Raw genomic sequence first — 17,105 nt, 5'->3', positions numbered from 1 at the left:
GTGGGGCACTATCACAAACGGAATGGACACTACAGACTTTAGCCCCAACCTGATGGAGGAGCCCAGGCCTCATTTCATTTCCCATCTATAAAATGGAGATGATTTTATCAGTCGTCTAATGATATGATTTCTGAGTATTATTGAAATAGGGGGATATGTGTCTAAGAGAGATGAATGGACAGATGGTTTACAGTCTCATCCTGCCCACCTGCTGCAGAACACAGCTAAGCCTACTACAATTGTGTTGAATTATTTGCAAAGTATAGAAACTGCTGGTCCAATAAACCTCCGGTGAAAAATGCACTGATACCAGTAATGAAGGTAGATCACACATTTGCACAACAGTTCATATTTCTGAGTAGCTAACAATTACTTCAGAAAGCTGTAGTTATGTTGGTTTTTTTGGGGGGGTAGATAAAAACTCAGCTGTAATGGCTCTTGAAACCCTGACATGCTCTATGCCACTGGTCTGCTCCAAACCCTGGCTGCCTTGGTAAGAAAAAATAGACAACAGGACTATACATTGTGACATGGAGTACACCTGCTCCATCATCTGGACATTAAATTGACTTGCTGCATTTACTTTAGAAAGGGAAACATTGATTAGAGTTTAGTTTGTCCCCAGAACAGAACTATTGGCTTTTGTTTTGCACTTTTCATTCTTTATGACACCCTAAATTAGCTATTTATACCTGGATTCTGCAACGATCTGTCTGACAATACTGCATCAGTAGGGAGTCCCATGAAGTCTACGGTGTTTCTTACTGACTTACATGTTCAGGGTTTACAGTGTTGTATATAGCGCTTATAGAGGTTTCCTAGATAACCTACAAGTTTTGGTCAGACAAAGTAGACCTTAATGTTACTCTAAATTAGCTTTTTAATGTAAAAGTTTTCCCTAAAATTACTGATCACTGTGTTTTACCAGACAATGGCTCCTCTTCATTATTCTAAAATTAAGTTTACCTTTCACTTTTTTGGGAAAAAAAAAAAAAATCAGCTTGGGAAGACTTGAACAATGTCTCCTCAGAACAAATAAGCTGACAGGTTTTGAGTAAAGCCAGTTGTGCTTTGATACTGCCTTATATGAGTGGGTAGACAAGCAACAGTTGTTGTTCAGGGTGGACAAGCTATTCTGTAACCACAGCTTTATCTTCTTTTAGAGAAATTTTACTAGAAAGAAGACTGTCATTGCTTATTAACAAGGTACACCAGAGAATTTCAGCCCTGCCCTTTGCTAGGTTAGTGCAAAATATTGTTGCTTCACATGTACTTTTTATAAAGCCTTGCTATCACTTCCAGTGTATCAGTGATGAGTTAATTATTGGTATTAACATTGTTTGCTTTTTTTAGATGGTGTGATGGGTTGCTGGAACCAGGGATGTCATTTCTGGCTATTCTTCTGTTGTTATTCTTTCCCCTCAAAATTTAGGAAGAGGAATGTTGTTGCAGCTTCAAATTTGTCAGTAAAAGCTGATGCATGTTGATGCTATGCAAAGGAGTTGATTTTATTTAGGCATTCAGAAATTGATATCTAATTAAATTTTGAAATGAAATGTTAAAACCAGTGGGTGACAGACTGTCTGTAGGCGTGTCCCCTGAGGTGCTCCCTATTTTATTTGTTAATGATCTTTCTTCTTTGCCCATGCTAAGCCAAGCTCTACCCACTATTGCTATAGCACCATTATTCAGCATTTAAGTTGCTCACAATCTTTTAAAACAAAAAACCCCACTCCCACTACGGTTAATTATTGGCTCATTTAAGCCCTCAATGGTTAGATCTCTGCTTCTGTGTATAGATACTTATCTCTTCCTATTTCAAATACTAAAGTATTGTTTTGCAGTCACAAGACTCTAGAGTTCACAAAAGTGGGGTGATCTGGGATAAATTAACTCAAACTATTATGACAAGAATTTGCAGGGTGTCAAAGACTGAAAAGTATGTATGTGCAAAGAGGTGAGTTAAGGGCAGATGCACAGCCTAAACACTGTTTTCTTTCTTTTTTCCCCACCCCTCTTCTCTATTAAATCAATGTCAAGAGACCACTTCTGTCTGACCTTAAATGATTAGAAATGTTCATCACTTTCATTTCTGTTTGCAATAATCACTAAACAGATGTTTATTGCTTTTTTTTGTAGTCACTAATATATATCTCATATAAGGAAAAGGTCTGGAGAAATGTATTAACAAGTAAATGTAGTAGTTTGTTTCAGCCTGTGCCACTGGATGGCTCAATGTGTCATGAAAGAAATCTCTGTTAGCAGTATAAGTTAAATTCAGTTTGTGAGGAAACTGTTCCTCAGGGAGGATATGAACATATTCTGCTATCGGTATGAGGATCAGAGCAGCCATGGTGGTCATGTTACTGAGAACTGTGACGTTTTCTCTGGCTACAATTCTGTAACACCACTTTCAAAGCCTCCTGTAAAAGATGGAAGTAAATTCTTCTCTGTGGAGTGCAGAAATGGCTTTGGGCAGCTGAGTTTGCTTCTTGATACTAAGGAATCAAGAACAGTAGGGAAGCACTAACTTTGTCATTGCCAACTCAAAATTTGCCAGCTCATGGACTCGTTAAGAAACAGTTACATGTTGTTGTGGCTGCACCTTACCATTGGCTTAAACAGACCAGGACCAAGGTAGGTGTATGCTGGAGCATGTGCCGGTGTATGAAATTAAACCAGAAAGTAGGTAGATGCTTCAGAATAGTTCCCTGCTTAGATAAGATCTAACCCTTTGCTGTTATTCAGTCTGCAATGACGATGCCAAAACTGACAGGGCTGTTGTCCGTACCCTGTTTTTCTGTAGGAATTGTACTGAGACAATAAAAGTATTTGCAGTCGCTTACTTAAGTTGGCAACCATTGGTTTCTTACCAGTCTTGATATAGGTCAATAGTTCAAATTCAACCTATGATTAGAAAGGAAAACTATCCATGCTTCAGGTCCCTGAGCTGTCCAGTCCTATGTGTTTTGGATAGTAATGATGACAGTAAAACGAAACCAAGCTTTACCCTCTCCTGCCCTCCTCCATGGACCTTGAAAAACACGATGCAGCTTGTTAATAATGCAACCCTTTATTTAAGATGTAGTTTTGTATACCAGCCTGAAATTTCTACCTGCTCATTGAATGGTGATGTATCAAATAATCTGCATTATAAATATGCTTTGCTCTGTTTTGTGTTGATTATTGTGTTGGATTCTGAGTCATAAAGGTTACAAAACAGATACAATAGACTGTATTCTGCCACAGAGGTGGCATAGTTCAGCATGACTGAGTCACTGCTCTGAAGAGAGGCGGCACTGAAATTTTATACAGGGTATTGCAAGTCAAGCCTGAAGTGCATTGGCAGAGCTGCACGGTAGCAGGCAAGAAGCTGCTCTTCAGGACATACCTCATTTTACTTGTAAAATTCACTTTTTTCCAGATACACATCTTCATCATATATCCTCCTAAACTACATATTGGGTGCAAGTGTCCCAGGATCATTTCATGCAGTGAAAAGGGAACAAGTAAAATTCTGAACCATTGCAAATGGTCAACTTGGCTGGTGCCAAGTGTAGCATGTGTGGCCATGCTAAACAAATTTGGCTGGGAACTTGAAGCTGGCAAGTGTCTTCTACCTGCTGTCTTGTCTGCTTCAGTTTCCCTCCTTCCTCAGCTGGAAAATGCTTACTTACTAGAGTGGTGGAAGACCTTTGGGCCAGATATGTCTTCCTTTTCCTCCTCCCCCTGCTTGTCCTTTTCTTTTCTAATCAGTGCTGATTTGAAAAGGCTTTCCAGTTGGCCAAGTCTTCTCTCCGGTAACTCCAGCTCAGTTCTCCTTGCCCTGTTCTGTCTGGACTCTGCCCTCTGTCTGCTTTACCTGCTTCCCAACAACTTTTGTGCCCAGAAACACCAGGTGCAATTCTTTTCTCCCTGCCACCAGACCAAACCCCTCAGCTGCCCACTCCTACCTGCTGTCATCTCTGTCACTCATCTGTTAAATCCCCAGGCTTCCTTTATTCCTAGGCAAATGTCCCTTCTGGTTCTTTCTTGGAATGTCTTCTATGGCTTTTGTGAGTGCTTCTGTCTGTATATTTTCATGACGGTTTTGATTTTTTTTTTGGTGTTATTTCCTCTGTTACTATACAGTAGGAAGCAAGACTATTTTAACGGTCTGACTATTGTGTTTATTAGTATCATGAAGGTTTTTGCAGCTTCTTATTGATATGAGATAGAAATCTGCAATGCATCAAAGTCGAATAAAACACTATTAGATCACACCTTTAATGATTCATATTCACTCCAGGCTCACTTTGCCTTGGTAAAAATGACCACATTACGGCAGACAGGTTGATTTTTATTATGCCATGTTGTTAATTTGAAAACAACTTCATCTAAAAATGGTGTTTTGCAAGGAACTTTTCAGATGCTTTATAATAACCTGCATCCCTTATCTTATGCTTGGCTTTCCATTGGGGGAAAAATAAACCAACAACCTTGAGGCTGTGAGTTAAATATGTCATTTTACTAAGAAGATTCTCCATACATCCTTGCTGTCTTTTATGCTTTCCATCTTTTGAGGTTTTGGTAACTAAAGATTATTATACCTAATAAATTAGGGTCTTGATAACTAACAAAAATTTAAATATTTCTACCCAAGTATAGCCTACCTGTCAGGTGAATTAATTGTTCACAACTTCTGGCTTGTTTGAAAGACCAGGTACAAATGTTCAGGATATCCCTGGGAAGGTACACACCTATACATACATACTTCTTCCTTCCATGCACTTTTATCATTCTAGGATGATATAATAGATTTAATATTTCCAACAGAAGCTCTGGCAATCTAGAGATGTGACAAACATTTGCAGGAAAAGGTTATGTATCTTATTTGACCAATTGCATACAGAAATGACAAACTTCCATGCATCTGAATTCCTCTTTTGATTCTTTTTATAAGATAAAATTTTCTTTCACCTCGTTCTGAGCATTCCCAAACATAGCCTGTCCCTCTTTACATAACGTGGTCACTAAACAATTGCATTTTGAGCTTAATCCATACTACAGCACAAAGATATCAGTACTGAAGTGGAGAAAAGTGTATCTTTAGCTGGTAATATAGGATGTATTTTCATTTTAGTTTTTTTTGCTTTCTGGAACAGGTGTGTGTGTGTGTGTTTGTTTTTTGGGGCGTGGGGTGTGTGTGCTGGTCCTCTGTGCTGCATACCATGCCGTGGTGCCTTGATTAAGAATTAGAGGCAATGTAGCATCTGTGTTGAATAGACATGCAGTGATCGCTGACTACAGGGAAGGAGCTTTACGTCCCACAACAAATGCTTGAATAACAGTCTATATGAGCAGGAGAGAAAGATGGTGTGTGCACTCAGAGCTAGTTCTGCTCTCTCTGCATGCGGGGCTGAGCAAACAGGACTGATGATTTCATGCGTGACCCAGGCAGACCCGTCCCTCTGCTTAGAAGGCTGTCTCATGTGCAAACAATATAAATCCAAGTAAACAGCAAACACTTAGGAAACATTCTCTACTTTAAAGAAATAATAAAAAGTGTAAAACACCTGATCAGGCAATCTAATCCTTTTTAAAAGTAGTTGTAACCTCTCGAGTTTTCTGAACTAGAAATGCAGGCAAAGCAGGCTCTATTTTGGGGCTCTGCAGATAAATTATGTATTAAAAATATGCTATTACTTTAATGATCATTCTCAAAAGACTCTTTGAAAATGAAGGAAAAGCAAAGTTTACATTGGTCAAGGAGATGGGACACAATTCTAACAAATATTCAAGAATAAGTTATACAAAATTCATGAAACTGGAAGATTTACACTTTTACCCATCAATTTTGGCCCAGCGGCCCAGCTCAGTTACTTTCATCAGGAGAGATGGAATGCTTTGTACTTATAGCCTTTCTAGCAGTCAATATAGTATTGACTGTATTCCAGCCAATGTAGCTGGTGTGGTGATGAGATACTGTAGTTTTCACAAGCTTTCATTAGGTTTGCTGTGAAATGCCATATTCTCATATTAGTCATCCTCCCTGCTTTATATCTTAGAAGATGCATTTCAAACTGTTTTTAAAGTACATTATTATTCAGCTGTTCACCAAAATAGACCAATATACATTATAATATGTTTACAAGGTGGCAGCCTTACAATTCAACAATTTAAAACTTACATTCCATCTGAGATAGCTACAAAATTGTTTCAAATGGCTGTGCTTACTTTTTGGAGCAAGTAGTTCTAAATGAAAAGGTTGATGGCTGCAATTTGATTATTAGCAGGTAAAAGAACACAGATAGAAATATTGCAGTCAGTATGTTGATATTCCATGGAGAATGAAAAATGCTTAGTGGTCAGTTTAGAATATTGTCAGTATATGGTGTCATAAAAACTGCTGAACTCACTTCTTTATTTATATCATTGAGGTAGGATTAATACCATTTAATATCTTCAAAGCCATGTCTTTACTGAAAAAAATTAGCTGTTTCAACAATATATGGTAAATGCTAGCATGTTTAAATTGAATATGAGCCATAGGCCACTGGGGAGGGACAAAGCTTGGCATCTCCAGTCAAAAAGCAACCAGCCTGCCCGGAATGCAGAACTCTTCGCCTCCACCATGAGTTATGCAAGGTCATCTTTCATATGTGTGGATGGAGCCGGGTTCAAGTCTGTGAAGGAAAGTAGGAGGTGGCGGCATGAAAGGAAAAGGAAGAAATTTAACCTGTTCCCCAAGAACAAATCATAAAACAGAGTCCATCAGATTCTATACATCTCCTCTCAGTGCCCTGGTAAGTTCACTGTGGCAGAGGACAAAGCTGATTAATCATGTTTTCTTAGTTGCTACTACTATGTTAATTAATTCAATGCTTTCAACAGATGTCTGCATGAAAATACAGCAACTCAACTAGAAAAAACAGATCTTATAAACAGAGGTCTTAGGAGCTGAGATAATACTCAAGTAAAACAGTATTTCTCTGAATAACAGGGCCACTACCAGCTATATGGAAAATAAGCAAATGAGACCCTGAGGACAGAATGAAGTTGGAGAGAAGGAGCACAGTTATAGTGTGTCTCCTCAGGTCAGGGGTGGAAAAGTGCTGGGATTCTGTGTGAAGCTACACGTGTGTTCCTGCAATTTCTTAAAAACCTTGCATATCTCTCCAGTGAAAAATGTGTTTGCAGTTTTCCTCACCTGCCATTAGATAGGAGGAAATGAATTATTAATTTGCTATTGGACAAGAGATTGTCTTAAGTTATCCAAACACATTTAGATCAAGTTATTCTAGTGGAATACCTGTCTAGAAATATCCAAACAAGTGGCTTTTAAAGCAAAGAGCACTGGTCACATAAAAGATGCCTGAATTAATGACATTGCACACTGAATATTCAGCACTGTCGGTGGTATTGCAAACATCCCCCATCTTCACCTGCCTCCTCATAGCAAGAAGGACACTCTACTGCCTTCTGTCCATTCATCCTGAGCCCGTGCTGCTGCCACCACGTGACAACTATTGCCAACTGTGACAGTTGTTTTTGGGAAGGGGAACATCTGTCTACATAAAATCAGGCTGGGTTCTGCAAACTCATTCACAGAGGCCATTAAATACTCATCAGTTGGTAAAAATTACCTTCTCAGTTAAAAGACAAACAAGGGTCCCAAAAATGAGAGCCCATATCTGACTAACACCCGACCCAGGCTGAAGTTTGTATTACATGTGTTCTGAGGAACCCCTGTAGTTGCTGACAGATGGGTCTACATCTGAAGAGCCTTCCACTTCTACATGCATCTTGAATGTTTGGAAGTGTTAACATAAAAAATACGCTCCCCACCATACACCAAAAAGCAGGAACATGAAATTTTTGAAAAAGACACCAATATGTACTATGGATGTCTCATCATGAGCTGTTTGCAAACACTAATCTAACAGCCTACTAGTTTTGTGGCCTTCCATAGATGGGATTGTCTCAGAGGAGTTTCAACATGAGCCCAACTCTCTCCTTGGCATCCCATTTCTCTGCTGATTGTTTCTCTGAATCTTTTGCTGTAAGCCTAAAAGCAAAAAAGTTCTCCACACAGTTGGTTCCAATTAAGCAAATTAAAGCTATAGATTTTTAAACAAAAATAAAAATGGACATGGACAACATTTAAGCATTTAAAGCATGACAAGAATAAGTATATTATTCAGTGAATGGGCAGGCAGTTATATTAACTCTTGACATTCTACCCGATGTAGCATATTTGCAGGGTGAATGCATTAGCAGTTCAGTGTTTCTTTAATTTTTGCACAGAAGCATCAATTTTTTTTTTGTCAGATCACATTTTGTAACACAATATCAATCTTGCCATATCCATGTTCTAGACGGGCTGTAGGGATTCTGCTGTAATTATGTCAAAAAATGAAATATTTCAAAATCTGATTGACAGCTTGATTACAATAATGCATGTGATTAAATTCAGGGTGTGCTGGTGTAACGAAGGAGGGAATGTCAGTGGTAATTAACTGTATTTTTCTTAAATTTTGTTGAACAGTTCTTGCTCTTAGGTTGGAGTATATTGAAACCAATGAGACACCTAGTGGTAGCATTTTTTTAGAGTTTTTTAGTATTTGGGACTTGGAGAAAAACAGTTCTTATGCAAATCATATATTTTGTTACATGTCATGTAAATTTATGTAGATTAGCATGGTAACACCAAAACTATGCAGTAGAGCAGCATGACGGGAAGGATTCCATGCTATGCTTGAGTACAGAAGAGCAGCAGTAAGTATTTTTTCTTCTCCAGACCGCTAGTTCTGGATAATAAAGCTTACCAGAAGACAGAAAAGTGTGGATTATAATGAAATGCGGTGGTTTATTTTTAATTTTCATTGCATGATAACTTCTCCCAAGGAAACAGTCAATGACTTCTGCCCCTTCTACTTCCTCAAAGAAAGTTTGTATGAGACAATTAATCCACCAAATACCTATTTATATGAACATGGATTAACCTTTGTTATGAAAAAGGATGCAATGTGTGTTGCTTTTCATTAGTTTTTTTTTCCTCTGAACAATAAGCTCCTTGGAAAAAACCTGCTGTGTCCAATCTTATAAAAGATCTTAGGTATTTCAGGGTGTTGCCTGGAAAGAAAAGAAAAATGTTACCTATATGATAAATTTTTAGTGCTCTTTCTCTCTGTAGTTCTGCTCCTTCTCCTCCAAGCGTTAGTCAAACTGCTGGATAAAATCAGAGATGGGAATCTGTTATTTCCTAGATTCAAATAATTCAATGTGCTTTGCCACATAATATAATAGACTCAAAACAGTGTTCCTTCACTGGTTTGCCAATATCTGGTAACCTTGATATTCTGCTTGCCCATCTCTTCCACATGTTTTACTGTCCTCTCAGATGTCTCCCTTATAACTGGAACAACCATTCCAGGCCAATACTCTTCCCCTGACCCAGATTTTATTCCCTTTTAAAAGCCTGTAACTGCTGACTTGTCAAAAACCAGGTTACCTGTATTCGTTCTATTTTTGGGAGTGAGGGGACAGGGTAGAACAACTAACAGAAAGCTTTGGAATTTATTTGGTATTTCCTGACTGTAATATCTTTCAACAAATATTATGTTTTTCTCTGTATCTGGGTAATACTCAGTAAACTTTGCTTGCTAGCAAGATAGAGATGGTAACAATACATAAATAAAATGCAACGTGATATAATAAAATGAAATTTAAATATATAAAGCCAACATCCTCATTTATTTTCTGTGAAAGAAAACCTCAAAGAGAGTGCTAGAGAAAGTAACAAATACATGCTGATTCTTTATTTTTCCCACCACATAAATACAGTTTCAAAAAGTGGGAGAAAAGATACTTTTTTTGCTATTTACAAGACACAGAGTTAATGCTGCATTGTTTAAAAATCCACTCTGTAAAACCTACAACAGCCTGGTGACCTTGGAAGCAAAGGTGACAAGTTTTAGCAGTGGGAAATATGGAACTGTAGATAGGAAGTAACTATATAAAGTCTTGCAAAGCATGGACCTCTGCCTGTTTGTATCAAAAAGGGGGGTTAAAAATATATGACCTCATTCTTCCTTGCATTTTGATAGAGCCTAATCACCTTAAGAAACCACTATTTGATCAGTAGGTCTATTGCTAAGGGTAAGGTCATCTCATTCAAGAGATCTGCATCCTCTGAGCTACAAAGGATAGTAAATAAGTTTATAGATTCCTGGTTTCTTATTTAAATAGCATGTAGTGAGAACACCACTACTATTTACCAGAGAAGTATTTGGAGGTATGCTAATGACCACAAGAAAATTTCAAACCTCCATAATGTGCTTTAATCACCAGCTGGAGATCAAAAGCCACCATGTGATTTTATACAGCATGGGCAGCTTCCAGAACTGCCTTACATGGAAAGAGATCAATGGTAAAATTGGTAGATACAGCAAAGCTTTTGCAATAAAAGCATTTTATGTATCTTGTTCAAAGCATTTAAGTGCCTTTTAGATCACTGATTGAACCATAGACATTATAAAGTGGAACCTTTTAATACCAAAATAAATTTGCAGAGTAAAATTCCATTATAGGAAAAAGCATTGTACTGCAACAGGACAGATAATAATTCTTTCACATGTAATGGGATATATGAAATGTTTGATGATAAACAGAAGTTCTTTGTATCGTTATAGTCAGATTCCATGTACTGCTGTTTGTGTGCATGTGAATGTATCTACAGTGTAGGCTATAGAGTGCTTCCCAGATAAAATGTATGCATACCTATAAATATAGCTTCTAACTAGGATGGGTGAACACACTTCACATCCAAGACAGTCCAGTCATTTATTTTTAAGTAGAAAAAACTGCCTATGTATATGAGTTTGGACCTTGACCAAAGAAAACATACAAACCCTTTAGAAACTCATGAAAGTCCTTTCATTTGGATTAATTTAATGCACTTCAAACAAACTCTAGTCTTAGAAGCTTCAAGCTATTTAAAATGATTCCCTTTAACAGCTTCAAATCACATGTCTGTTAGCATCACAAAACTTCCAGAAAAAGTGAAACTTCCAATGGATCTGACTCTAGCTTTTCTTCCACAGCATTTTCATTAATTCTCCTAATACTCCATCCCCTTTCCATTAAATTATTGGGTACTCTGTAGAGTTTGGACCTCTTCTTCCCCATATTCCGTTCCTTCATCTATTTAACTGCTTAACTTGGGGAATGAATACAGAGGATATTTTCAAAGAGCTGCAAGATCTACAAAGACCTTTCCTGCCTCAGCATCTTAATTTTGTATTTAATGTTTTGAACAGTACAATTAATAGTGGTTTTGTAATCTATAATATAGAAAAAGGAGTCAAGAAATCCAGGTCTTTGACATTTATTGCAAATTTCCTTCATCATACCAAGCTAAACAAACTTCACTCATCATCTCTGTGTCTGATTCTTCATTTGTAAAAAGGGGAAAATATTTATTTGCTGAAGTGATTTTTTATTAAGTACTTTAAGAACTTGATCCTATTATGAAACAATATTGCACCTTCCTTTGGTGAAGAGAACTTAGGTGACAGCTTTATCTTGTGTAATATTCTAGATAGAGGTGTAATAACCTTACTGAGCAAAAAAATTGTCTCATCAAATGGATTGAATATTCAAAATAACAGTTGATTCTCTCTGGTTTCTTATTCACTGCATTCTGAAGGAATTAATAAACAAAAATTCAAATTCCTATCTAATCAAATACAAAAATTAGTCTAACTTGTAAAGATACCCGGAAAGATCTTAAACATGTGGCAAAACCAATTTTGTTCCTAGCTACCCTTTAACAGCACTCAGACACAACATGATGTTGTACTGGTCTCCTGAAATACACACAAACCGAGGTTACTAGGCAGATCATCTTATATAGTCTTAGAATGTATATTAATGGATGAACAACAACAACTCTGGAGCGCCATACTGCTATTCTTAGAGAATAGTGATTACCCTTTTAAAGTTTAATAAAAGTGCATTAGAGAAAAAAACCCACACCCTTCACTTAATTTATACACATCTTTCCACTGAGGAAAATAGTGTGAAATGTGAATGAGAGGAAAAAAAGAAAGTTTTTTTCCCTAGTGTCACTATACTCACACTGCAGGATAATACATAGATATGATGGGAAGCATAGTTCTTTGTACACTACAGTAGGTACACTGAGGGCGGTTGTTAGCACAAGGCTACTGAGCCAAGAACGCCTTCTTGGAACATGATCATACCACTGTTCCTTCTCAAACTGTTTTTGGCCTCCGACCACAAAGTTTTTAGCAAAACTTTTTTGGTCTAGCACCTCAAGAGGAGTGTAATTTGAAGCAAATGCCATGGTGATTTTTAGGGCCAGTAATCTCTAATTTCTACTCCCATCTGCAGTCCTCAAAACCCAGTCAGGACAGCCAAGTGCAGTGCCTACGTACTCTTATCAAGCATTTGTGGTGACACAGTCACCCTATTCCTTTTGGAATTGTCTGATGATTTTTTTTTTTTACACTTTTTTTTTTTAAATCTTTGCTTTTTTAAAGTGTGTACTATGGCAAGGTGTTTGTGAAATGTATAAGGACTTTTCTCATTTTGCAAAGTAGAAAAATAAAAAAGACTGCAGGAAGGGAATACATACTGGAGTTCTGAGCCATTTAATTCTATAATTTTTGGAAATGTAGAAATGTGAAGAATATCACGTTCTTCAAAAATACCACTGCATCATTTAAATGCAAACTTTTAAAATCTAAAGGTCACTTAATTTTTTTTATAAAGAAATAAACAACAATCTTGTGAGGTTTTATGGCTATAATTTTCAAGAACAGAACTTAAGGGAAATGTTGTATTACAGTTACATTTCTAGATTGTTGCTTGCTTACCTGCATCTGTATGTGGAAAAGCATGTGTACATCTTTCGCTCCAATATTCCCTTCTGATATCTTGCAGATATCTTGCAGTCCAGGAATCAAAGCCTGAAAAACACTATGCTAAAGCAGAAATGAGCCTAACTGAAGTATAACACACTATCTCACCACCTGAAGACATTTGGCATTTTCTTATTTGGTATTTTTACTGGAACTCTCACATTCATGCATTCCTGTGTTGCATTCTACCCAGCCTTGTGAGAAAGCACTGAACCCACTTAAGAGATTTGGGCTACATTTCTGACCTTGCCTAATACTCCCTGAAGACCTTAAGCAAATATTTTAATGAATCTATGCCTCAGTTTTCTTACTGTAGAATGAAACTGTGAGGCTAAATCATTTGGAACATTTAACTTTTTTCTTTTTTTCTTTCCTTTTTTTTTTTTTTTTTTGGTGAGGTAGGAGGATTCAAATGTTCTTTATGCTATTTTGAGTCTTTTGAGGAACATTCTTAATATTCTCCCAGTAATGAGGATGTAACTTGCATGCCTTCTGGAGCTGATGAGTACACATAGCTCTCCCAAAAGAACAGCCATTTGTGAAATGGCTATTCCCCATTTACTCTGGAGATTCACCAGTCTTCTGAAAGTTCTCAAGGTTAATCTAGGTTATTTTATGAGATGCTGGTTTAGAAGAATTCATACTGTAGTTTGATCACTATCTCTTCAGGCGTACTTGTCAAGCCACATTCAAAATGTCATACTTCTTATCCCCATTGCTAAATTGAAAGTATGTAACTGTTTATATACTACAGTACAGTAAATATTGCATATTTACTACTATTTAAAAGTAGCATTTGAACTCTTCTTAACAGCTGTATCTGTAGCGCACACAGAGATTGGATTGCCCATTTCATTTAAGATTAGAAATCTTTAAAGGAAAAGATATAAAGTCCTTTCTCTGGAGACGAATCAAACACAATTATCAAATCTAAAATAATTCTTCAAGCATATTTGAAAGTTGTAGTCAGCACATTCCAGGAATGCTCTTACAGTGAAGGATGATAATGCGAAACCCATCCTATGCTTTTGATTGTTTGGTCAATACTTGCTTTTCTGAGATCTAGTCAAACAATTGACAGTATATAGAGAACATCTGAGAAAAGTTGTGGCCACTTTGGATTTGGCTAATACTTGAAGAATCTCCAGCCGTAGCAGTATTAAAGCAAATGCATCCAGACAGGCTAAACAAAAACCCAGCCCCTTACTGTATGGGAACATAATATATGAAAATCTGCTCTGATACTTTATAGGCAGAACCTTATGTTTTTGTTAATAAGAAGTAGGACAGGGATATTGAAACTGTACCTTTTGCTTAAAACACAACTGATTATTTTGGCTCAACAGAGAAAAATCAGAGGCAGAATGAGGTCTGGGTTTCTCTCATCATGCAAGAAAGATAATATTTTTTGGCCAAAGTTTTAGATGGGATAGCAGAATTTACTTTAGATCTCTATGGTCTCATTGTTAAGACTGGTTTCAGACTGACAGCCTGAAGATCAGCTTTTCACTAAGGGAACAAATGGAATATCTATTAAATTTTTCATTTGATTTTCTGTATCAGCATCTTAAAATGTTTCCATGATCCCAGTAATCCGATATTAAAGACGATGGTACTTCAAGTGAAATGCTATCATGTATGGTAGTGTGCTCCACTTCTTTCAAATAATCCTTTGGTCTTTCCTATGAGCAATAATACCCTAGAACATTCAGGACAGTTCAGATTCTTGAACATCTGTAGGAGTACCTAGGATTTCTAGTATACATATCTATTATTCCTAAAGTAGCCCAAGTTTCCAAGCAAACCTTCTAAATAAGTACTGTCATGATGACCATACTATGGAATGATAGGTCTGTGTTTTAGGCTATTTAGTACCTCTAAAATTGCAGCATGTGAAGATGGTGGCCATGACAACAAAATTCTTTTTTTAAAGGTTTGAAACCTCCAGAAAATTAACAACACAAAACCATTGTCCCTTATTTTTTTCTGCCTCATCCCCCTAAATCTCCTGTTCTGGCATGTCTTTAATCTTCCATGCCTGTCTCCCACTTCACAGCTCTGCAGAAATAAGTGTGGGTGTGCCTGCATTTGTACCTGATGACAAAAAGATGTAGTGATACCGGATGACAAATGGATCAGACATGCTAGGTGAACCAACACTGTATAATTTGACTCGGACCTGAAGAAAAGGAGATTGGGATGGGGAGGAAAGACAATCAGAAGAGGAAAGAGTCAGAATCTATGCTGGCCCTTGAAAGGCATGGGTTCTCTCTTTCATAAAACTTTGCAATTTATTATTATTAATTTTGTAAAACATTCTTGTGCACTCAAAACAATTTAAGTATCACAGAACCTGTTAAAAAAAATCCTTCAGGACTAAATAAACACAGGCTTTGTCAAAGCGTAGATAAAAAGCTTCTTTGGAGTAGGGAGAAGGTCCATCGCACAGCTATGCAAGACTGTAGCAGGTAAAATCAGAAAGGGTCTAGCAGGTAAGTAGGAAAGTAGGTAAAATCATGAGGTATGTAGTGGTACGTAAGGAGGTAATGTGCAAGTGCAGGCCCTGGCGCTGGGGTGGCTGGAGGGGTTGGTTTTGGCCTGTGCATCAGTCATACATGGCGGAGAACTGCTGCATTACCTTGTCCCCCGGACACCTGGTGGCCTGTGTCTCGCCCTGTTTCCGAGACAGGGGTTATTGCCACACAGCATCAGCCTGATAAAGGCCTTTCCAAACTTACTTTGGCTTAAAATGCCGAGATTTCGTGCAGCTGCCCTGTCACACACTTCAGCCCTTCGCCCACCGCGGGCGCGGTGCCTGCCGGGAAGTGTAGTCCGTGACCTCCGCGGGCGGCCGCCCGAGAAGGTCACGGACTACACTTCCCGGCAGGCACCGCGCCCCGAGGAGGGGTGAGGGCGGGCGGCCGCAGGGGCGGCGGCCCAATGGGCGCGGGCGATAGTGGGAGGTGGGCGCCAGGGCGGGCGGGCCGCCTCAGGGCCCTTCTCAGTGCGGGAATTTCGGACGGGGAGGAAGGAGCGGCGGTCGGGCCTGGGCACGGAGGAGGTATTTGAAGGCAGCGTCTGCTTTTAGGGTGTAGGTTGGGGTTTTTTTAGGAGGCGAGTTTTGGGGCGCTGTTTCCCTTCCCCTTCTGACGGGTTGCGACCGGGTTTTCCCCCTTCCCTTGCTAAGGAGGCTGGTGGTACCGCCAGGGCCCGCTCGGGCCCTGTTCCCCCCCTCTTGTCTGCTACCGGGAGTAGGGAGGGCACCTTCCCTGCGCCCCCCCCCCCCCCAGCCCGCGGCGCCGGAGGGATCTCCCTGCGCCGGCAGGGATGGAGAGAATGGGGGCAGGTGGGTAAGAGCTCCTTCAATGTCACCCCTGGGGTCTGCTGCACCCCCCCCCCCCCCCCCTTCCCCTGCCTTCGTGGGCTGTTGGCTCTAAAACTGCCTTTGGTGGCAGCAGCCTAAGTTGCTTTCCTTCGTGGTTATTTTTTTTAGCGCTAAGGCGGTGGAGGTGGAGGAAAAGCTATAGTCGGTGCCACTTGAGGTTTGTCACCTTTAGGAACATCCCAGTGTGGCTGACAAACAAAATACCATCTAGGCTGGGAGGCGTTCCTGAGTTTTGCTTTAAAGTAAATGCAATTTTTTTTTTTAAATACAAACCTACAAATCGCAAATAAAAATCTGCAATTTTAGGATCAGAACAGGCCTGTTGTGTAAGAACTGGGCAAAGCTGGTTTCTTTCTGTCAGAGGTTGTGGTTTTTCTTCACTTCCTGTTTCTCGCCATTTGCCTTCCTTGTTTAAGAATTGAGTTGCAGGGTGAACCCTCTTTTCTTTGGTTTTCAGTTTGTGCTTAAGGCTTTTATTAATTCATAGGGAATCCATGGGTCCTTTTTATCATTAGCAAAAATATAAAAGATGTTGTGAAGCTTCCTGTAGCTATTACTGTGTCAAAAGACTTGTGCCTTCCTCTGTAGGAATAAGATGTCCACTTAATTCTTGGGGATAATCCCCAAATGAGGTAGGATTCCTAATGAATTTCAGAGCTTTTGATTTTTATGCAGTGTGCCAAACTATCAGAAAGCCTTTAAGTTGAGTGTCTCACTCACATGCATAGGTACTTGCTGTTGGTTTGGTGGCGAGATGATTTAAGTGACAGATAATTTGAGTGACAGATGATTTG

General features: G+C 38.8%; 1 protein-coding gene across 1 annotated transcript in view; it reads left to right on the top strand.

Annotated features, from left to right (window-relative positions):
* The first annotated feature begins 15,866 nt into the window (after nucleotides 1–15,866).
* The window catches only part of VRK1 (VRK serine/threonine kinase 1), a 36,497-nt gene continuing 35,258 nt past the window's right edge, over nucleotides 15,867–17,105 (top strand). Inside the window, 3 exon segments of the mRNA XM_075029875.1 lie at nucleotides 15,867–15,893; nucleotides 15,896–15,964; nucleotides 15,966–15,987. Coding sequence (XP_074885976.1) covers nucleotides 15,867–15,893; nucleotides 15,896–15,964; nucleotides 15,966–15,987 — 118 coding nt within the window.

This window comes from Buteo buteo, chromosome 6 (assembly GCF_964188355.1).
Source record: "Buteo buteo chromosome 6, bButBut1.hap1.1, whole genome shotgun sequence".
NCBI classification, from domain to species: Eukaryota; Metazoa; Chordata; class Aves; order Accipitriformes; family Accipitridae; genus Buteo; species Buteo buteo.
The sequence above is the reverse complement of the archived record's forward strand: the minus strand, read 5'-3'. Positions and strand labels throughout refer to the sequence as shown.